This window comes from Megalops cyprinoides, chromosome 5 (genome assembly GCF_013368585.1).
Source record: "Megalops cyprinoides isolate fMegCyp1 chromosome 5, fMegCyp1.pri, whole genome shotgun sequence".
Lineage (NCBI taxonomy): Eukaryota > Metazoa > Chordata > Actinopteri > Elopiformes > Megalopidae > Megalops > Megalops cyprinoides.
In genome coordinates, this window is record NC_050587.1 from 27329769 (window position 1) to 27352616 (window position 22848).

The 22848-nt window shown below is 40.0% G+C and overlaps 2 protein-coding genes across 2 annotated transcripts; both read right to left on the bottom strand.

The window, feature by feature from the left end:
- Positions 1 to 9221, bottom strand: hpse (heparanase). Its single transcript, XM_036529433.1, has 12 exons — positions 8823 to 9221; positions 8042 to 8187; positions 7016 to 7144; positions 6506 to 6676; positions 6106 to 6277; positions 5570 to 5617; positions 4281 to 4374; positions 3975 to 4081; positions 2997 to 3111; positions 2354 to 2481; positions 1464 to 1616; positions 1 to 1071 (listed from the first exon to the last, which is right to left on the bottom strand). Exons 1-12 carry the CDS (start codon positions 9017 to 9019, stop codon positions 912 to 914), a joined length of 1620 nt encoding a protein of 539 aa, XP_036385326.1. The 5' UTR covers positions 9020 to 9221; the 3' UTR covers positions 1 to 911.
- A 719-nt stretch (positions 9222 to 9940) lies between these two features.
- helq (helicase, POLQ like) lies at positions 9941 to 22514 on the bottom strand. Its single transcript, XM_036529593.1, has 18 exons — positions 21925 to 22514; positions 20944 to 21631; positions 20517 to 20695; positions 20042 to 20242; positions 19412 to 19484; positions 19125 to 19222; positions 18841 to 18939; positions 17821 to 17966; positions 17157 to 17396; positions 16498 to 16639; positions 16095 to 16199; positions 15589 to 15799; positions 14861 to 15018; positions 14119 to 14217; positions 12640 to 12813; positions 11974 to 12087; positions 10800 to 10934; positions 9941 to 10133 (listed from the first exon to the last, which is right to left on the bottom strand). Exons 1-18 carry the CDS (start codon positions 22102 to 22104, stop codon positions 10050 to 10052), a joined length of 3126 nt encoding a protein of 1041 aa, XP_036385486.1. The 5' UTR covers positions 22105 to 22514; the 3' UTR covers positions 9941 to 10049.
- Between the last annotated feature and the right edge of the window lie 334 nt (positions 22515 to 22848).

Below are 22848 nucleotides of genomic sequence, written 5' to 3' on the forward strand. Positions count from 1 at the left end.
ACTTTAAGTAACTTTGCTCATAATTTACATAAACATTTTACCCTTTTTGCAGTGTTTCTGAAAAGCATTTCAGATGTCACATACAAATTTTTGTTCAGAAGTTACAGTATAAGTTGATAACTTTCAAGATGAAAATATGCAGTAAAATGTCATCGTCAACAGCCAAAATCATCATCACCACCCAAAACAAATTACAATAAACTATCCCATCCTACAGTGCAATAACATGCCAGTGTAAATGTATACAGTACTTTTACATTAACAAGGAATAGCCTACCCTGTACACCCATGAGTCAAAAAGCACCTTGTATAAATTTCCATTGCAGTGCTTAGGTATTTGCCTTTTTAATGACTCAAAACCTGAGGAACATCATATTGCCAAGAAATTTCTGTTCTTTCAATGGTCATTATCTAATCTAATCTAAGTCAAGCATTTCATTTTTTAATATTCAAAACAACTTGGGAGGGAAGCACAGGGCACCAAGGAGAATTCTAGGTGAAGACATTGTTTCATGTACGAATACAGAAAATAACTCAAGCCGCATAAAATTAAAACTTCTGTGATGTGTTCATAACATATTCATCCACATTTTTGGTATATATATATATAATTTTGCCGCCTTTTAAATATATTAGTAATTTAGAACCTCTCTTTAATAACATAACAGAATGGCTTTTACACATGGCATGCACTGTCTTAAGATTACCTGCGTATTTTCAAATAAATTGGTCATACATCTTCACATTCAAAAGAAAGTAGTCCACTGGTCCCTAAAATAACCAGCTGTGGGCCCTTTTTATTTGACTAACTTCCATCCTTTGGCAAAAGTGCAAACAGCGCCATGGAGGACACTGCAGTGTTCAGTAATGTGGTCCTGCTTAACCTTCAGTGTTTTCATAAGACAGAACAATCATCTGCACGCCAGCGCACGGGCATCCTTCAGGACGTAGAAGGCAAAGGAGAAGCCTGGGAGATTGAGGTATTCACCTGGGGGTAGGGACACCCCTTGAAGGGGGGGCAGGGTTCTGTCGTCCACCATTTTCAGCACCTCTCCGTTCAGCCGGACAGAACTGTGGAGGACAAGATGAGATGGGACTGCAAGCTTTCATATGCAGTGCGCCGCAGGCCTGCACGGCAGAGCAACTGCAAGACACTACAGAGATGAATTTTACTCCAAAACAGTAGGTCTACTTCTTCCTTTAAAATACAAGTCTGTGAAGGCATAACATGCACCGGAAGCATTTATCATTCAACTTAAGAGCTTTTAATTGTCTTAAAATTGTGAATATGACAGCCATTTCTTCTTTTCAACTGAAGAAATTACTAACAGCAAATTTTACTCGAGAGCAAGCTTTGCTGTCATTCTATTGTAGGACATCAAGAGAGCAATTAAAATGAACCGATGCATGACTACATCTCATCTTTTATCTGTGAGTGTTTAAAGTGAGGTTCCGTGGGGTACCTGGAGTACAGCCCTTCCTCTCCAGGATCCCCTGACTCCAGTACAAAGGCCTGAACGGAGCTTTTTGAAATCTGGGTGGGCAAAGAAATCCTCGCTGGACTTTTACTGAGGTTCAGGGCAAACAAAGTGACGGCTCCTCTTGTGAAGTTTGAGCTACAGAAAGGAACGAGAAGTGTTTCACAGACTAAGAGATGCAATTATTATTCATTCTTATACTTTATTCTTCAAGTTTAAGTTTCATGAACAAGTTTAATGCAGAATTTTCTTAGCACTAGTATTAGGGGAAAACTGTGCTTGCTGATTGTCTTCCCAGTTGAGCTCTCAGTTACTTAGGTTTGTTTATTGTTAATTCAATACTGACCTGGACTTGATGTCACTTTAAAAATATCTGCTGTTAGATATGGGTTGTTGGAAACATTTATCCTAAATTACAGACAGATGAAAGTAAAGATATCTCCAAGCTCAGTCCAGAAATAACAAAGTAGATAAGTGGAAAATAATCTTTTCAAGATTAGTAAACAAAATACTTGTGAATAATTATCTGACCAACGGAGCGCTGAACAATGAAGTGAATCACCAACTGAGCTTAACTGCGGTACGTCTCAATTATGTGGAAAAGACAGTCATTAAAATTATGTTGAATAAATTTGTTTTCATAGTGCCACACTAAAGTTTATAGGGTACATTTATAAGCACAAAACACCTCCAGCAGCCTGTTTCTTTCACCCAGAATGTATGGCAATCTGACTGCAGTGGTGTTAAATAACAATCTGTCAAACCAGTTTAAGGAGAGCTACTCTTGAGCCAAACCCACAAATACACCGTACACTCCTAGAGTGACACTGGTTCAACATATTTAGTCTCAATGTTTCTGCGAACATGTCCCTCACCTCCTCTTGTTGGTACAGTGCAAGTAAACCCGTAGCCTTCGTTTCTCGACCTCTTGGCTGGTGAAGGCTGCTGCATTCAGCACCTCTGGTCCAACGAGTCTCTTGTACAGAACTGACAGCCAATAATCCTGCCGGATTGACATTTTATGGTACAGCATTACACAACAAATCAGGGAAATTAAACATCAAGCTGTACATTCAGTTAGGTTTACCTGCATCTCGACACTAAATCAGTCCGTGATCTCCACATTTATTTGGCAGGAAATTTTACCAATTTCAAAAGGAGGGAAAACATGTAAAGAATACTCAAAATAAAAGCCAGTTTGCAAATTATACATGAATAAACGGCCTATCCTTTAGGGGTCAGTATAATGTAAGCAAAAGGCAGCAGTCTGCAGTAATAGATAAAGTGCTCATGATGACAAAAGGCTATGGACAGCCTCTTGAATGCATTCACATGAATTGCTCTGGGCCAAACCGTTGAATACAGCATCATATACATAAAATACAGGCAAAGTTGCCCTGGATAAGAGGATCTCCTAAGCAGATACATAAAAAGGAATGCGTCTTTAACCATCCTCAATAATTACAGGACAATCCTATACTTTCCCAGCTGACTTTTTTGACTGGGTTTAGTACTTACAGGGAGTGGGTCAAGATTAGCATCCACCAAATGGTATGTACCAGAGCCAATCAGAACTTGTCTGATGATGACATCCAGTCCCAACTTTGCAGCAAGGCCGAGTTTGTCAAGCCACCTGGGGGCATTCAAATAAAGAGAATGAACAATCTCTGTGTTATTTGTTATTACCATTTTCACAAAGTAATATCAGACTTAAATTTATAGAATATTGCCTATTGGAACAGACAGCCCTCTTATTCAAGGCTAACCTCAGGAGGGCATTTAAGAAAGACAATGTTAAATGATAAGGATTAGCATATCTGCATAGTTTGCTTCTCTAGCAGAGGTAATGCGATCAGCAGCATTTAGATTCACATCCACCTGCAATGGGGAGCTTGTCAACCTAAGTTTACACATAATAGTTCATTCTATTCAATGGAATGAAGTTAATTCTTTCGTGCACTTTCCTCCAGGGGTTGGTGATAATTTGTTACAATGAAAGAGTCATGAGTCATGAGAGAAGCATGGGTCTTTGTTCAGGCTACAGTTTTCTCTGTAACTGCTGTGTACTACACATGCACATCATCAGTTATTAACCCCATGAGAAATATTTTTTCTTCTTTGCTCTTAAACTGTATTTTTAAACCCAAACAAATATTTCTTGAACATCCAAATGAATAACATTGAAAAGACTGGTGGATTAACTGGAGGAGAATAAAACTTAACCAGAAAATGAACAGGTCTGACAAGTTAAGAGGCTGTCAAGGAAATGAACCTGATTCAATATTTTACTGTTGAAACTTAAAATGCTGGTCTCTTACAATTATGCCTGGAATTAAAAGTGAACTTGTGCTCAGTGCATTGGTCCATTTTGTCCTTAATGGACAGTATGGACCATTGAGCAAGAGTTCACTTTAACTGTTTAATTGGGGTGAGGGACAGGGTTCTATTTTGGGTCATATTCTAAGCCGCTGTTACCCGCTTCACTTGTTCACTCACATGAATCCAGCAACAAATCTGTCTGAGAGTCCCAGGGCACCGCCTCCATAAGCTGAACTGGTCTCCCCCAACCACACCTTCTTCCCAGGAGACACCAGTTCAATGGTCTGTGGACACACGGAAGAAAAAAATACTACTGAATGTGTTTATGAATGTACCCACCAGACTACCAACAGCACATTATCAGCCAAAGCAGAAGTCCAGTGCTAAAACATCCATCCGTCTTAATGAGACACTTAAAAAAAACATCTTATTACATCAACAATATTAAGCAATACATTTTGTTAATTAAAAATAAGATCTTACCTGAAGGACTTCATTTATTTTTATAGCAAGAGTGTCCAGCACTTCAGGGTCAAGGAACTCTTCCAAAGACGTGTCTCTCCCATTGACATAATAGCTACGGACAAGTCAAGACAAAAAATTAAACATGATTGAATTGGCTAAGGCCAAGATATTTTCACAGGAATATAAAATAAAAATGACACTGTCAGCCAAAACAAGCTTGCAGCCGAGTCACTAAATGACACGTAACGTCATTTCTTTTGGAAATGTAAGCTATTCCTTTGTGCTTTTCAGACAGAAGTACAGAATGCATAAGGCATGAGTTGGAACTCTCAGCCAGGGTGTAGCTAAGCTCTCTCCTGTATGAATGCACATGTCAAGCCCATGTGCGGAGATGAAGCGTACCAGCACACTCAGTCTGTTTGCTCAGTGTGTGTGTGTGTGTGTGTGCACGCGCTTGCAGTTGTAACATGTGACACACAAAGGGAAGGTTATTAAAACGGGAGGCGCTTCAGTGTGTATAAGGGCAGAAAGCCACCAACATGAGAGAGAGATCAAAAGCCAGGACCAGAGCACTGCTCCGTAGAATATGAGCAGTGTGCTGTATTTGCATTGCCTGTGCCACATATTCCTAGCACAAAATGGCAGCCTGCCCCTCACACATGTGTCCAACCCAACCCAAAAAACACCTCTTTTCAATCTGACAGTAAAGAGCACTGGCCTTGGCAGTTATCAAATTTAAGCGAGTGTTACATTTTCTCCCCTATTCCTCACACATTACTTGTATTTGTGTATTTTACAGCTCAGGGTAAATGGACAAAGTTCACTTGCCAAGTTCACTTGCCAAGTTAACCATGTTAACTTGTAGCCCCTTGAACTTTTCCGTGAGAGTGTTACACAGAAACGAAGACTACAGCTGCCACTACTCTGGAATTAAATGGTATCAGAATTGCAAAGTTAAATGCTAACCATTATATTTTGCCAATATGCACTAATGACTAATCCGTACGAAACCAAAAGAAGGAAGGAAAGTCATGACAAAGACAACAAATGATGTAATTAGACTGACCATAAGTCAAATACAGCCAAATTCCAACCACATTTTATCAAGACTAAGAACCGAAAAATGGAAGTCTTGCAACAACCTTCTGTTCACAGAATTCAACTCGCCTGAGTGACCATACCACAAAATACGTCAGTAATTAGAGAGCTATGGAGTTTCTACAGTGTGTCAGCTGATGAAAACCCCCCAACATATTAATACCCTCAAACATAACTGAAGCAAATGGAGTAATCACACGCCAACTTACTGGTGCCAGGTACATGCATCAATGGCCTTTGCACCACTCTCCAAAAACCTGTAAAGGAAAGTTTAAAAAGATATTAAGGCTATATATAGCTTTGAGTGCTCTTCCATATGAATATTAGACAGCCTGCTGGGACTATATGTGCCACTATGGCATGCATGCCTACCATAGCAGACTCTACAATCTTTCTGTCCAATTCATTCACAGACTTACTACAGTATGCTTTCTGTATGTAAATAAAGCTCAGGCAGAAACAATTTTACCTACTTGAGAGAGAGTTTACATTTTAGTATCTTACCCAGTTAGTGTGGGCCTGCTTTGAGCTAAAGAAGCTTGCACAACAAGCAGAGGATGTCAAAGGCAGGAGGAATATGACCCAATTCTAGGACTTGAAAAACAAATTCTGAGAGAATAAGTGGCAAGTGGGTACAAGCTACCCAAATCAAAAGTGACTAACTCATGCCAGTCCGTCCAAGTCACAGACTGGGCCGTGATCATCCAGACATGTAAGAAGGTTGTGTGAATGTGGTGACACTTACCTTTCCAGTAAATCCCTCCGGTGGTCTCGGGGCTGACTGACATCGGGCCCATACAGCCCAGTCATGTGGTACAATTTGGATTCTTTGAGAATCTTGCGTAGATGAACAAAATCCAGGCCTAGCTGGTACCCGTCCACTCGGATCCCTGCTTTCTTTTCATAACTATTAGGTTCTGGTGGCATGGAAAAAGAAATGAGCTATTAATTTATTTGCAATAACTAACTTAAACCCTTTTCATAAAAATTACACCCATTTCCAGTCAATAAGTTGGAATGAATTAGCTTGCCATGTGTAGCGCAATTAAAATGTTTCATGTTTCCCAAGTCGTGGGAAGTGAATCATTCTGACTATATCTTCAGGGTCAAGAGAGAGGCATCTTGGCATTGTATGGACACACTACCATTCCCCAGTTCCCATGACATGTTGTATGCCTTGGATTCGCAGTAGCTCAGTAGCATCTCAGCATTCTTGCTGTCCCAGGAGTTTCCAGTCCTGAGAAGAGCATTCAACCCAAAGATGAGGTCGAACCCAGAGCAGTTTGCAAAAGTGTACAGCAGATCCACTGCATACTCTGGTGGAAAATAAAAATTATTGGTTAAAGTATTGTGTTCTGTGGTGACTTCACAAACAGTGTACTAACAGAAATGTTGAGTCTTCACTACAGTAACAGCAGAGGTGTCCAAGGAGCTTATTGCAGAAATGAGTAAATATATTGCAGTCTTTACAGGAGATCCCCCCCCCCCACCCCCGACCCGAAAATTCAACATACTCTCCCCCTACTCTGAGCTATTAAACACCAGCTATTTATAATACCTGCAGTATTCTAGTCATACAACCAGGGAAATACACCTGACACATGCTTCACCTATGTTTGTGCTTTGAAACATTTTGTTTGACCCCACCAGGTTACCTGAGAACTTTACTTTCTTATAGATTCCCTCCAGTTCCTCTTTCTGAAGGAGCACTTCCTGTTGAGCACATTCTTCTTTCAGCCTCTTCTCCAGGAGTGGAGGCAGCTGTAGTCTCTCACACATATCTTCTAACAACACCAGAACAGACATTAGACTTGTCAAAACTGATGTGTTTGCAAGAGCTGTCTGCAGTCTATAAATTAAAATCTACTAAAAGTTCAAAAATGGTTACAAGGGTAATAATCAATATAAAAATGCTATAACAAAAGCTTAATGATAGCTTCAGGTGTCAGGATTGCTAGTTCATCACAGTATCAAGCAGTTGCACAACATCAGCATTCAACCTTTCTGTAAGTATGTTTATGTTCCAGTGACAATGAAATAATATTTTTAGTTACTTTACGTTAACATTTTAAATTTTTCAGTTACCCACAGCTACACTCACAAAACCACATTTTGTTTGGCCACTGGAAGTCAGAGAAAAAAGGCATTTTTAAAACTATCCACCTACTTACGCACCAAAGTTACTTTTAGGCAGCATTTCAAACCCTGGTTTGGTGTGGTGTCCTGCTTACCAGGGAGAAAATTCTAATAAAAAAATCATGGGCCAGGGAACACAGGGTCACTATTTAACCTTATAGTAGAGATTTATTTTCCATATTTTAGAAGCCTCTCATAACTCAGAAGGGCAAAAATTATTTACGGAAGACCACGTTCTGTGCATGCATAGTCTTCAAACATTTTTTGCGAGTATTTCGATTCTGAGTGACTTCAGCATAAGGCAAGAAAATAGACTGGTGAATCAAAAATATGTAAGGTATTTTGAAAGGGTTATCTGGGCTTTAAACGTGTAAACAGACGTTCCCTTGTAAGTGTGTGAATTTAATACATTCCGCATTCCTCTAAAAATGCAGCGTTAAATCTGAATCAACCTCCTGTTCTTTCCTTAATTTAAAATAGAGTAGAGGACGTCAAGTTTACTTCGCCGTTAGAATTTTTAAGAAGGGTAATGCCACGGGATTTACCTTGCGGAAGCGCAGATTTTTTTTGGAAATTCCAAGATTTTGAGAAATCATACTGAGGGGTAAATGTCATGAAATCTTGTTTTGTTCCACCAAATCGCAGAAACGCCGGAGTCAATGCCTTGGCTAAAGTCCTGAGCTTCGGGGAGCTGGTGAAATTGAAAGAGAACATCCTCAAGCACTAAGTTAGCGGAGTTAACCAACATTAATATAATTACATTTAATTCAGTGAAGGGCCTGTTCCTATTAACGTTTTCTGTTCTGCGCACATACTCCTTCAGAAAAGTAAATTAAATGGAACTCATATTTCGTGCCTAAATAGTCGTGCTAAATACTGATAACCTGCTATAGTTGGTCTTCACATATCGTTTGTTAAAACACATCAATAGGCCTATAACGTTATGCAGACATCGAAATAAATCCCTAAAAGAACCCATGTTTTCAACCAATTGGTACTACAATTGATAGTAACAGCAAGGTAATTTACTTAGCCAAACTCGTGTATTAGTGTTAACTAGTATAACCGACTTCCGCTCTTAAATTATGAAATACAAATGAGTCTAATAATAAAACATATCATGCCATTTTATCAGCATCAACAGCATGATCTCACTAACATTTGAGAGATCTTAATACAGTCAGATTAACTTTAGTTACGTCCAATCGTTCGCCTACTTAACTTGCACAGCAAAAAATGGCGTTCTTTGATTAACACGGGAAAGGACGACATAAAGTTAACTGGTAGTAGCAAACAACGGCAAAGACTGAACTTAATTTCACTCACCACAAAAGGTACATGTACTTTTCTTCGGCGACTAAACTGGCATCTATCGCCACAGACAGAAAGCGATCGTTTACTCTTTTCAGTACTCGAGACAGATCCACGTCTATAGATGCGAATACGGAATCTTCATTACTCTGGATGTTCGCATCGAGTCTTAATCCTTGGCACAATAAGACTAAAACCAGATATCCAAACATGACTGCATTTGTTTTGGCGATATCAGCAAGAACTATACCACTTCGGTAAAGATTTAAGCTATAATGGAACGAAAATCACCCATCCTGTTAAAGAACACAATTGTAATCGTTTAGAATGCTACTAGTCACGTTCATCTCGCAGCTCAAAGTGAAACCTCTAAGCACGGCCAATTTTGTTTTGAGCAAACTGCAAGCGACTTCAGCTGTTCAAGTGAGCATTGCAAAATGATTTGTAAGTTTTGCCTTCCTTCCGCTTGTCGTTGACGCTCATCATGTGAACAGCATTCAAGAACAACTACCTGAACATTAGTTTAAAAAAAAAAAAAAAACACGCGAGGGAGGAGTCTAGCAGAAAGATACATTTTGTAGCGAAGTGTAAACATCTGACTGGTCTTGTCCAACCTCATTCATGCGGATGGGGGAATATGGGAATCGTGGGAAGCTCACTGACCTGGTTGTGGGTCATATACAAGACCTTGCCTACTTTTTCGTATTGATATTGGATCCACAATTTCAACAGTTTGGTGTGAAGCACACACACAAATAAGAAAAATGTTAGCAGCTATGGTGGAATGAATACGACCCAAAGACATTACCTCTCAGTTGCACATTGGATAATAATAAAAATTGCACTTAGTGTTCTACTCACTAATTCCTATGTTCTCACACAAATGTGCTCTAGCTTGTTAAGGAATGAAATTCAGCAATGTAAACTAATGGAAAAACATTTTTAAAAATGCAAGCATTTTGTATTTAAACATATTAATTATACAGGGCATGGTCTGTAAACTGTGCCATTTTCCATAAGTATACCAGTGTGGGAATGAAAACTAGAGCACTTTTATTAATCAAATCTTCCTGCAGGGTAACACTTGGAAGTGATGTACGGTACACAAACAACACTACCAGGACTCAGAAGATTTTATTTGTTGCATGTAGCATTTCATATTACAGATACAATGTTTTATATACATAAAATAACAATAGGAATAATAAAATTGTTAATAATAAATACACCGCACAGCAGTTTTTATGATGAAGGGAGATCGAGGGGCAAGGTCAACAAGTCATCCACCTCCTCCTGGAGAGCTTCAGCCTTTTCAGTCAACAGCATCTAAAACACAGGCATGGGAATTAAAAAGTCACATGCAGTTGTAAACGGGTGGCAAATCTACTGCCTGACTCATAAAATCACTTGTCAAGAATACATTTTCTCTGCGAGTAATTAACAACAATACTCAAAAAAGTAGTTATTAACTGCTTTGTCAATGGCCATCTAGCCTTCATTAGAAGCAGAGGGTCTCAGAACAGTAGACTGCACTTCTTTCACAATGAAAATTTGATTGTGGTTGCAACCTTTTTCTACAGCAAAACTTTTAATCTTTAATACGATCCAACTTTTATGGCATACAACAGAGAAAAAGATGTTCTTGGTCTGTATTAATTCAAGGAGCATCTGTCAAGGTATTTCTTGTCCTGCTAATGTGAGCTAAATTGTAACTTTTAATCTGAGAAATTAGACTCAGACTCAGGTAATGGAGGGCAGCTGACAGAGCTTTCCCTGTGGTGGAATTGATCTAATTACTCATTTAGCTGGATGTTTATGGCTAGCCACAGTCAAAAACATTTTGGTGGCAATACAATGGTACATTACAAATGAGAACTTTGAAGGCATTTGGTTGTGTAAAAAGGGGAAAAAGATCAACATAATTTAATCGTGAGGAGAAACTGACATAAATATAGCACCCCATTTCATGAATCCTGCTCCACAGTAACTTACTTTGGCAGATGCCACAATCTGTTTGGCTTGTCTCTTGGAGAGGTTCTGCACAGAGCGGACGAGCAGGTTAGGGTCAGCGTTGGCCAAATGTGCAAGTGTCTTGTAACCAGCTTTGTACAGTTGCTTGGCTCGTACCTGAGACAGGGACAGGGAGATTCCGTTGCATGAACTCCTCACAAGGTCTCAGAGACAGAGCCACCAGTGATCTGCTAGATACTGAACATCTGGGGGGATACCTGTCCTATTATTGTTAATTAAGACCTGGAGATAGGTCAAGCCAAATCTAATTTAGTGTAGAATGTTTCCCCTTCTCTGTCTAGTCTTGATTCTACAGTCTTTAGTGCCTGAAGTCAAACTTAATTATGCACATTGGAAGTACAGAGTAATTTTAGATATCCCAAGGGAATTATTTTGAGAGAATTCATATCCAAAGGCAAAAATAACATCTATGTCAGATATAAATCTCAAATATGCCCATTTACCCCATGTTCAAAATGGCTGTTTTCATAGAATGATTTATTATGTCAATAAAGCAAAAAAGTTCTGTAAGGATTTATGTTATGTCTGGCACCAGCACACTGTTGTAGGTATTCTGAGTTTGCATGTTCAAAATCATTATAATGTTTTTGACAGATCAGAGTTGGGGTCACCTTCCAAATTATCACAGCATTGGTGGTCACTGGTGTATCAGACATGTATGCATTATATGACAGAAAAAATGAAATGTGCAGGAGATGATACTCTGAATTGGCCCAAAGGAGAGGGATTTCTGTAACATCATTAAATTATGAATGGCATAAAGAAGGCATGAATCACGTGACTCTTGTGTGTGATCTAAAACAGCAGAAATTCAGGCTGAATTTTAAACTGGTTTTAAAAATGCATTCTAAATTTGTGAAAGTACCAAACTGTAACTTCTGTGCATTACATATTTCGCATACAGCATGTGCATGCATAATGTGACACTAAAAAGGTTTTTACTAAAATGACTATTTAGATCAGGACTGGAGTAATCATCCAATGTGGTGGAGAGACTGCTGAGATTTGTTTCATATGAATAATATTTATTTGCATAAATCAATGTCGTCCACTTATAGAGTCTGCCTAAATAGCCTTTAGAGGGCATTGCTGAGCTGCCCTGAGGTCCTGTGGTATGGATGAGACACATGCATACCTCCAAAACTCCGGCCACCTCCATCAAAGGGATAAGCTCAGGCTGCACACAGTAGGTGAGGCGCCGGGTCAGCTCCGTCAAGAGAGCCTTGTAAGCCCAGAACTCCTCCAGTTCCTGAAAGACAGGAAATGCAATGTCGTCCACGATGACATCAAAAACTATACGCATATACCTGTGCTGTCCATTCCTGGTGCTGACCATCCACAGGTGTTTCAGGATCCCATCGAATCAATGGCTCAAAATCAGTTATTAATCTGATTTGAAGCAGACTAGCTCTGTGGATCTACAGTTAAACCACTGATTCACAAAGAAGCCTGAGATGGCAGCTGCCTCCCTGTTTACTGATATAAGTGGTGATAACTGTACAATTTACTAATTCCAGCTTTAGCCTGATGTGAATGATAAAGTTTATGATAACTGCACCAAGCAGTGTGGCAGCTCTTGACAAACATCAAAGGTCTCAGCAATACCTGTGTCAGCAGAACGAAACAAGGACATGATTAAAAAAAAAAAAAAGGACTGACTAAGATGTCAAGGATCCACTGTACAAGAGCCACCTGTACGTGCCTGTCAAGCAAACCTGTGACCTGTTTGTTTGGGTCAATGCTAAATCAAAGATCAGGACTATGACAGTAACCCTGTTTAGGACGGACATGAGGTGCACACCTCCGTGAAGTGCAGCACACAGGAGCTGAAGGCAGAGGAGGAACTCAGCAGGTTCTGAATGAAGCCCCTGGGCAGCTGAAACTTGTCTGAAACACTCCACAGGTCAGTCTCCTTCAGCAGGGAAAACAGCACCAGGGCCAGGTAGAGTCTGTTCACCACCACTGTGTCCACTGTCTGAGAGAGAGAGGGCACGGAGAGCAGGGCAAATGTCATACCTCATAACCAGGCAGCCAATGATTAAACTACTGATATGCTTCACCTGCAGAAGGATTGAATCAATCATGTACCCACCCACGCAAACTACAAACCTCTTGTTTTTATGCTATAAGGATTTTGCCCCATAAACAGCCCAAATAATCAGCTTTTAGTAGTAAGTGGATTATGATCTATGGTTTCATTTCAGCCTAAATGGGTATAAGCCTTCTCAGATCTCTTTAGAGGCAGGGGATATAAAGCAAGCTGTAAGCTCTTAAGCTCTTAAAGGTGTGTAATTGAAGTACAGACTAGCAACTTGCAAACACTGTGTTTTGCCAAATGGCTTTTATTTGTACATACAAAGCTACTGGCAGTTCATTATTTAAAAAAAAAAAAAAAGATTTGATTTTTGCAGGATATGGTGGGGGCGAGTTGTTGGATTTTTTAAACTCCTACAAATGCCTTCACATTAAGTTTGAGGTATGCAATTGCAGAACCTATTCGACAAGGAAATAAGAACTGAAGCCAAGAGGAGTTGGCTGAGGCATTCTCAGCTGGGAGGCATTCTCAGAGTGTTTCCCTGTAAAAGTGACTTCCTGTACAAATCCTGTTACTCAACTGTCAAACAGCAGGGCAGACTAGTGGTAAAGAGCATGTTTCATAACCCAACGGTTGCTGGTTTCATTCCCCAGCAGGCCTTTGCTGTTGTACCCTTGGGCAATGCACTAAATCTGGATTGTCTCAGTAAATATCCAGCTGTATACATGGATAACACAACAACCGGGGTGTATGTAAGCTGCTCTGGATAAGAGTGTCTGCTAAGTAAACGTGATGTAACTGTCTGCAGTACATTACGAACATTTCGAACAGTGGTATCAAAGTCTATTTCCTAGTTTTCTTTGGAACCCAGCAAATCAGAGTGAATGTTGTGTCACTGCGTTTCTGTTATGCTTATGGTGTCTATCTTATGCTGACTTATGCAATAGTTTTTCCGATACATGTCACTCGGTTCAGTTGCTGCCAAGTCTTATGGTACTATCATTTTGCTGAGGACTTCATTCATTACTCTTGAAACTGAATCTGTAAAGAGCAGACATGTGGCACAGACACTAGAATGCTGGACTCAAAATACACAGGCACACATCAATGCCATTATTCCCCAGACAGACATCATTTGGGTCCTAATCTCTTCTCTGAACAGACCAGAGGAGTCAGTTACACCCATGTGCTTTAAAGTACTCCACTAAAGAGACAGCTGCATCCAGAATGCTGGGGTGTCCTCACCTTCTTTACACTCTGACCAGCTGCCTTTCGTGCCACAAAGCTCTCCGGGACGCCCACAAAGGCAGACATCTTCTGCTCTGAGGCAGACAGCATTGAGAACTATAGATAAAAAGAAGAAATGGTTACCACGCAGACAAAGTAGTGTATAAATCAAAGATTTGTGATGTAGTGGTATGCAAGATGCTGGAAACACATCCTCCTCTCATAGACACAGCAGAGGTACATGTTACATCAAACAAGATCCAGAAATCATTGTACATGTGTATATTACAGCTACCTGGTAAGTAGTAAATGCTGTTGACATATATTGGTACAAATAATTCAGACTTTTCAATCAGACTGAAGAAAAGCAGACTGAACTGAAAAGTTAACATCACTGACCATAACTGGCCAGTTATATCTTTAGTGTGACCTCTAGTAAGTTAATTACCAATATGAGTAGGCTGAGCATTAGTAGTTAAATGAAAGGATGGGTATTGTTCAGTTATTCTGAATGTAGCATGAACTTCTCAGTAGCTAGCTATAAAGAAGTTTAAAATTAATCCTGATACTCTTGGGTAATGATATTACAGCCTGCAGTCAGAGATGGCAAAGATACTTGCATTAAGTTCTGATGATATGATTTATAAGTAAAGAGACTTTGGATAGTTGGGTGTGTTCATTATTTCTTATTCCTGTGATGCAGATTTAAACTTCCTTGGTTTTGAAAGCTGAGGTCTTTCTTGGAAAAATGCCATCTCACCTGTCTGTAATAGACCATCCAGTCAGGTTTGCACTGTGAGACCATGTCATACGGCGTTACCAGATAGATCAGGTGTAGAAAGCTGTTCAGCACCAGACTCTCCAGTCCTTTCAACAAGTCTTTATACAAGGTGTCACTGTAGGTCAAATCTATCGAACCTGGAGAAGAACATTGGATGCATTTTTAACACTACCACTCAGGAGTATATAAAACCACCACAGAACTTTCAATGACCCAGATCAGCAAATGTTTCACAAGCTGACTTAGGTTCTGATGTCCTAGACTAGTGATGTAACCTGTGACCTGACCCAAAATTTAATAATGTTATTGTTAAGAGCCCCAGTAAAAACATTATTGTCAAATGTTTTCTCTTGTCCATCCACTTTGTTATTTGTATACTTTCTGCGCAAGAGCACCCTCATGTGGACCCATATTGTAATGGCACTCACAGGACATAATTATGACACCAATCTAATTCTGAATGTATATGCTTTTGCAGTCACTCTAGATTCAAGGATCACGAGGAGACTCTAAATAGCTGCATGAGTCAGTATGGAATCAGCCTGGCCACCCCTGTCCTGAACAAATCATAATGAGAGAACCTACCATAGTACACAACACAGCACACACTTTCCATCCCTGAATCACTTTTGAAGGCACAGTGGTTATACAAATAGTCCTTCCATTGTTTCCCAGTGAATAACTGTATACCCGGTTGTGCATCTCACCCTTGTAAGTGGCTTTTCCTAGCTTGGTGATTGTGAGAACAGTGCTGCTCCCGAGATCAGTAGAGACCGAGATGAGTCCCTTCTGTTTCAGGAACTGCACAGACTCTTGAGTAATGTCCCAAAGGCTTTTCTCCTGACAGATATGTGCCTCTTGTACACTGAGCAGAGTGAAGGACATGAACTCCTTAATGTCCACCAGACTCTTTGTTATCTGAAAGGAAAAATACCAAAAAGGTTAGTTTTTCCTTTTCTCAAATATTTCAAATGGAACCAAAATTCATTTTTAAAAGGCTAAATGTACATGCTTGATACTAAGTGCACATGCCTGACCTGTCCTTAAATAACCGCAAGACCAAAAACTAGTACAGCGGGGGATTAGGATGATGCACATGTCTGTTAATTAAGGAAACAATCTCAAAACAAAGGAGAGGTAGTGTGGGCAATAATCTGAAATAAGTCTGTAGGCCATGCTGTGTAGGCCATAGGTCTCCCGACTGTGAACTCACATTTAGCCCAATGAGGGACAGGATAAGGCTCTGTATGCCTTTGCCGTTGTCATGCATAAGGTTGCTGTAACATCTCTCCATCGGTGAGGACAAAAGCTGTTTTGCCTGGAAACACATGAGAAAAACACCAGTGTCATACAGACTCTCTCAACATAGATTGTGACACCTCCTTATAATTACAGACACTTTACTCAAGTAAAAAGACAGCAGCTTTATATGACAAATGAAACCCTGCCTTACTGATAATAAAGGACATATGTTACAGGCTTCACAGATGTCTCATGCCACACATAAACCACTGAGAAGTTTTAAACAACATGCAAAATCATCATGGCCTAATCTCTTCTCTGAACAGACCCGAGCAGTCAGACATCGCCAAGGGCATTTTCTACTTGCTCTTTACCATGAGCTTGTCCTTTTCTTGTAGGATCAGTATACTCTCGCCTGATGTGTCAATGCCTGCTCGCCCGGCTCGGCCCACCATCTGTTTGTACTGGCTCCTCTTAAGGAAGTCTGTGGCCACGTAGGGGGAGCGCAGAATCACCCTGACGTCACATAGACAAAGGCCTCATAGCATTGCCACTGAATCTGTTCCAATCTTACAGTCGTTGCACTATTTTAAACCAGTATGTTATAACAGCATTCCATTTTATTGCATCTAATAGTTTTTTTCTTTCAAGTTGATATGTGGATAGATCATTTATAATAGTTTGTATTTCAAAATTTACACTAATGTAATGTGTTTTTAAATAAAGTAAATGAACTTTAGCAATCTAAAGTAATGGGAGATCACTAACCAGCAACAATTTTCAATAGAATCTCTGGGTTTTTATTCTGTTTAAACATTCAAAATATTAACACCGGTGAGTGATAACTTTTGTAAAGATGTTTTATGATGTTAAGTTTCATACATTTAAACACACATTTAAACCATGTGAAAGAGGTGAAACATTTAAAGTGAACACTGAAGTTATGACTTCCCATATCCTCTGATCGAGTTTGTTCACAGACCGATGATTCTTTGTGGGGCTTAGGAGCAGGTGCCTCTCCTGCCTCACCCACCTGCGTGCAGGCAGGTTGATCCCGGCGGCCAGCGTGGAGGTGCAGGTGAGGAGGCACAGAACACCGGAAGAGTAGGCCTCCTCCACCAGCTTCCTCTCGTCACTCGTCAGGCCGCTGTGGTGGTAGGCCAGGCCGTATGGCACAGTCCTCTGCAGGACAGGGCACAAGGATCCGTTCCCGCTGGCCCTCAGCTCCTCCAGCAGCACGGCCTTTTCCCCCTCTTTGTGGGCCAAAAATTCTCTGGGAGGACAAAGAAAGGGAGACTCGGTGACCTGCTGCAATGCTGGTTAACTACTTAACCTGAACCCGCATCCACATTTTAATTTTAGGGATTTCTATCCATTGATTTTTTTTTTTAGTTCGACCAAGAGCTTTATCCGATTGCTATCTTGTTTACAGTACGCCTTAAACTCACAGATCTATATTAAAAGGCTCAATTGACACAGTATTGCAGAATAAAACATTTTGGAAATTCTTTAGAAAAATTTTAGAAACACATTTTAGAAAAAAAGTTGGCAAAAATGGCCCTGGCTATGAAATCACTACTTTCTTGCTTTGAGGTCCCCCCTCTCCATGCTCATGGCATGCGCTCTTGTGGAAATTACATTACATCAATTCTAAAAACATGCGGGGTGCTAGACATAGAGGGCAAAGGCGTGCATACTTCTTCAGGTACTTGCAGATCATCACTGCCACATTCTCACAGTTCTTCTTGGTAGGACAGAACACCAAGCAGGAATGCATTGGTATCACCTCTGTCACCAAGGCAATGATGTGGTCTGGGTCGATCTTCTGCATGTTGGCAGAGTACTGCAGAACCAGAACATAAGACGAAGGAAATGAAGAGGGCAAACACTCCCTCCCACACATGGGGAAATACTGAGTAGTGACTTGAATACATGTATACGCTAAATAAAAACTGAAAAAGCTGAAATGTAACTTAAGTGAGAGTTTTAATTTTTTTTCATGTTATCCCATACATAAAGATATGATATTCCTAATTCTAGATTATTATATAATTGCACACAGACCATCACTGATACAAAATAAATCTACATATTACTGAGTAAAGCTGAAATATACATTATTACTTTCTGGTAAACCCGTTAGAAGAGATTTCTGATATCAATATTATCATTTTCACTATCACCATTTTCTTGCATGGCATCTTGCTTTTTTCTTGCTATTTTATCCATGGATCGTAAGAGATAACTCATACTCAAATGCAAGTTATCACACTGTGCATTAGGGTGTCATCATAAACAGGATTATTGGAAGATCACTGTAATTAGCTAACCCCTCTATTCTTTTCTGATAAAATGGCTATTGGTTTGTTTTCATTAGTGGAGATGTAATGTTACCTAACCAGCTTTAATTTATTGCATTTTCCTAAGCAGAACAGTTAGGCTACAAGGTCATGCCCTGATTTTCTAAATCATTCAGCTGAATACAGTTCTAACCATTTAGTTTAATAGCTCTTTGCTTGCTAATTTGGGAAAATCTACCTTGCCAATAAGAGTAACCAAGGATAACAAACAAGGGATCTCTTCATGGCTTGCAAGCTTCTTAAATCAATGAACAAATTCATTTCTACATCTGATTTAGGATCCCAGTCCTTACTTACATCCTAAAATTTGTGCAAAATTTGCATAAAAAGCGAGGTCTCCTCTAAATGTGTACCTACTTTGAAATTTAAAGGCCGTGAAAGCCTGAAGCACTCCTCTTCGATAGGGTTGACTTCATATATGCTATCCCTCAGCTTCACATATTCCTTCAGCTGGACCTGGACAAAACAGACCTGTGAAATCACTTCAAACCACAAACTAATGAAAGAAGAGTTGAAAGTAGGCTACAATGGACAAAACAGAAAAACAATGGAATTCATTGCAAATTGTGATCCGTCAGTGCTGAAGATACATATTAAATGATGCATGACATCACAAACAAACGGAAGAAAAAACTACATACGGGTCTGAAGTCATTGGTATAATTGTCTGCCTTCAGAAACGTCTTCAGGTCTCCAGTATTTCCAAGAGTAGCACTCATTCCAATAATCTGAGTGTCTCCTGTCAAAAAATATGTTCTATCAAAATAGTTTAAAAAAGCAGATCTCACAAATGTCAAAACAAAGCAAATTAAATGGTACAGCGTTTTCTAAATAATTATTATGCCACTGTAAATTACTGCCACAGTAATGAATGGTTTAATAAAAAAACAACATTAGAACCTTTTGACAAACATGGCATTCAACTTACTGCTGACATACAGAACTTTTGTGAGGGTCATTTCAAGGATTGCCCCTCTATTTCCATCACCCAGCATGTGCAACTGAAAAAAGAGAGAAAACTTCCAGTCTGTCACATGAACACTGCTTTACATAAGCAGTCTCCTATATATTTTCCGAATCCATATAGCTAAATCATGTGCATAACACCTTGGATACAAGGCAATTTACAGTCCTAATCATCTTGTAATGTAATAGTGTAATGATGATTTTGAGTTGAACAAGAGTGAATTCTGACTTTGGTAGAACAGGCAGGGTTCACACTTGTATTTTCCTTGATTTTTCTTGCCAGCTGCATTTTTAGGACAATTTAAGATTTAAGATTTTGTTAGCTTGTATTGTATTGTTCCTTGTATTTATTTATTTATTTGAATAACTGAAGGATTTTCGAATAAAATGGGAATTTTCCCCATGTTAAAAAGATGAAAATATTTTCAAGGATTGTTGAGAACTTTGGGAACGCTGTCAAGGTTACCAGTGTGTCCAAAGTGGAAAGGAGAATGGACAACAATTAACAACAGCAGCAGCATAATAGTCCCACCCAGGATTCAAATTCATGACATTTTTGTCCTTTGCCAATGTACTGTATCTGCCGCTCTACCTCATCCACAACCACCAGGCCAATGCTGTCCAGTCGTCCAGTTTCCACCAGGGAGTTGACCAGGCTGTGTCCTTTCTCAATTGTTGCAATGTACAGGGAATTGTTGGCCCTCCTCTTGACTGGAGGGAACTTTCCTTTGCTTCCTGCATACTCCTCTACCAGGAAGTCCAACTCGAGGCCAAAGCTGGCAAGCCCTCGCACCTGTGGATAGATTTGCTTCAGTGGACTCCTATTCAGGTGACAGTAAAATCACCAATGTGAATTGTGTTTCTGTAATTAATATACCTTCTAATGCGCTAGAAGCATAATATTGTTGTATGCCAAAGGCGCACCAGTCCTTGAGATCAATAACCCATCATGAATTAAAATCAAAAGCCAGTACACGGCATTGTAATCCCTTCCTACACCAGGAACAAAAGTATAGTTATTTACACTCCTGCACTAGGGAGATGAGTGTTATTTGCAGCAGTGTTACCTTCTCCTGCACCAGGGAGATATAAGGGAGGATGAACAGTGCATCCTTCTTTCTGCACAGCAGCTCTTTGAGGATCAGGATCTCTGCCACCAGAGTCTTCCCTCCGCTGGTTGGCAGCGAGTAGATCAGGTTCCTCCTCTGCTGCACTGAGTCCAGGGTCAGACATGTCTTCTGCCACTCTGAAAGATGATTGGATGCAAACAGCAAGGTGGTGCTCTGTCAGGACACATCTGGACTTTGTTGGTACATACTGTTAACTAAGCAATTACCTTATTTTCAGATACATGATCAATACACTGGCTGAAGTTTACCACTGTACTGTCCACACCCTGCCAAAAAGTAGAAAAATCTAAAATTCTCTTATTTCAAATCTGCTCATATAGTTTCATTTAAAAAAGTACTATAGTGTAGATGTGGGGCTGTTTACCATACAGATCTTTGATTCCTCGCAGCTTGGAGATCAGGTCCTTCACTTTGCTGGGGAGACCAAAAAAGGGACCAAGGTCAGTCTCCGTATAGACAGATTCCATGGCCTGCACAGCAACACTGATCTCTTCAGTCACTACTGCCTCCTTCTGAACAGCCAATCTGGAGATGCTTGGTGAGGATGTGGCGGCATTTCCCAACATCGCTCTCTTCAACTGCTCCGTCATGCTCCTCCTTGGCTTGGGAACGGCGTCGGCTACCTGCTTCTCCCTTTTGCCCTCAGGAGTAACACAAATCCTTCCATTTTTCACGACAGGACTAGAGGTGTTGCTCCCCTTCTGCTTCACCTCAGCTCTCTTCAGAATGTCTTGCTGAAATGCAATCTGGGAGCTTGGCAGGTCCTCAAATGACTCCTCCCTTAAATCTGACAGGGAGTTATAATCACTGAGAGCCTCCTTATGTGCTTGTTTCAGGTGGTCAGCTGTCCTCAGAGCAGTGAAGTCCTGCTCTTGGTATTCCGCCAGCTGTTCTACATTTGGATACTTCTCCAAAGCAGGATCTCTTTCGTGCGTACAACTAGATCTGTGCTGTACCATGTCGAGCTCCACATCCTCAAGTTTGGCCAAGAAGGAGCTATCCCCAACAATACTGTCATAGTCTCCAAAGAGATCCTCGTTGTCACTACAGTACTGAGAGAGGTAACAAAATGTTATGTTGCTATTCATCTCATTTCAAATACACCATATGCTCGTCAATCTGTCTTTTAAAGAACCGAAGAAAAGTATAACGGCGATCTGTTTACAGATAAATACACAGCAGAATAAATAGTAAATGACAAGGATAAATCTCAGTTTGGTACGTGGCCAGTCTAGGGGTAATATTTTATTTCTACTTGATGTTAACTGTGTCTTAACACACTTATATGTGGCCTTCCGCATCAACCAACCAACCCAAGCTGTGATATGATAACTAAAATGCTTACCTCGCTGAGCTTGCATTCAGTTCTAACTATGGGTTGTTCTTTCCCTTCTGCATCCCCTTGGTCGTGCACCCATTGTCCGCCCCCTTTCTTAGCCGGCGTCAGATGATTTCTCAGGCTGTCTCTTGATCTTTTGCGTGAAGACACACGTTTTACGTTGATGTCGTGGTGTAAACTAGTCATTCTCCCCTTCAAGAATCGTTGTTTTGACACTCGATAGACTGGCTACCATCTGGCAAATTAATTTCATTACAGTGGAGTGAAATGACAGCAAACATTGCAGCCTTTATTAGCTGGGTAGCATGGCAAGCTCACTGTGTAGTAAATACAAAATATACCTTCCGCTAGCAACTATATTCTCAAATCCGTGATGCAAAAACTCTACCTAATGAGCTAGCTAGCTAGTGGCTGTGGGGCATTGAGATTAACGTTGAACTACCTAGATAGCTTGCCAATTTACAACCACAGCATTCCATGTTCAAACTGCATCAAATCACTCCAGTTTGTTAGCTAAAACATTACCCATCTAAGTTCTTAAACTGTTTTAAAATCAACTTCATCGTGTAAACAAACCACCCTCTTCCTTGTTTAATTTTGACAAATCGTTTCACCAATGTGGATTGAGTGCACTGAAGTAGGTTCGTAGTGTTGAGTTCAAATCCGATTGGGTGTTTTTCAGTGGAAACAACCAATCAGGAACTAGGACATATTGTCACTTTCAATGTTGTTCGGCGAGAAAATGTAACAATAATTGCCTCACTCAAACTATCTAATTCAATATAAATTGATTCATTATAAAACAATGTATTACAATGACACTATTACTTACCCGAAACATCATCTTAGTTTAGAAATTGCTTTATTTATGTTTATTTCTCCCTCTAGGAACGTTGTTTGATCACGACTGCAGTTTCATGATGGGATAAC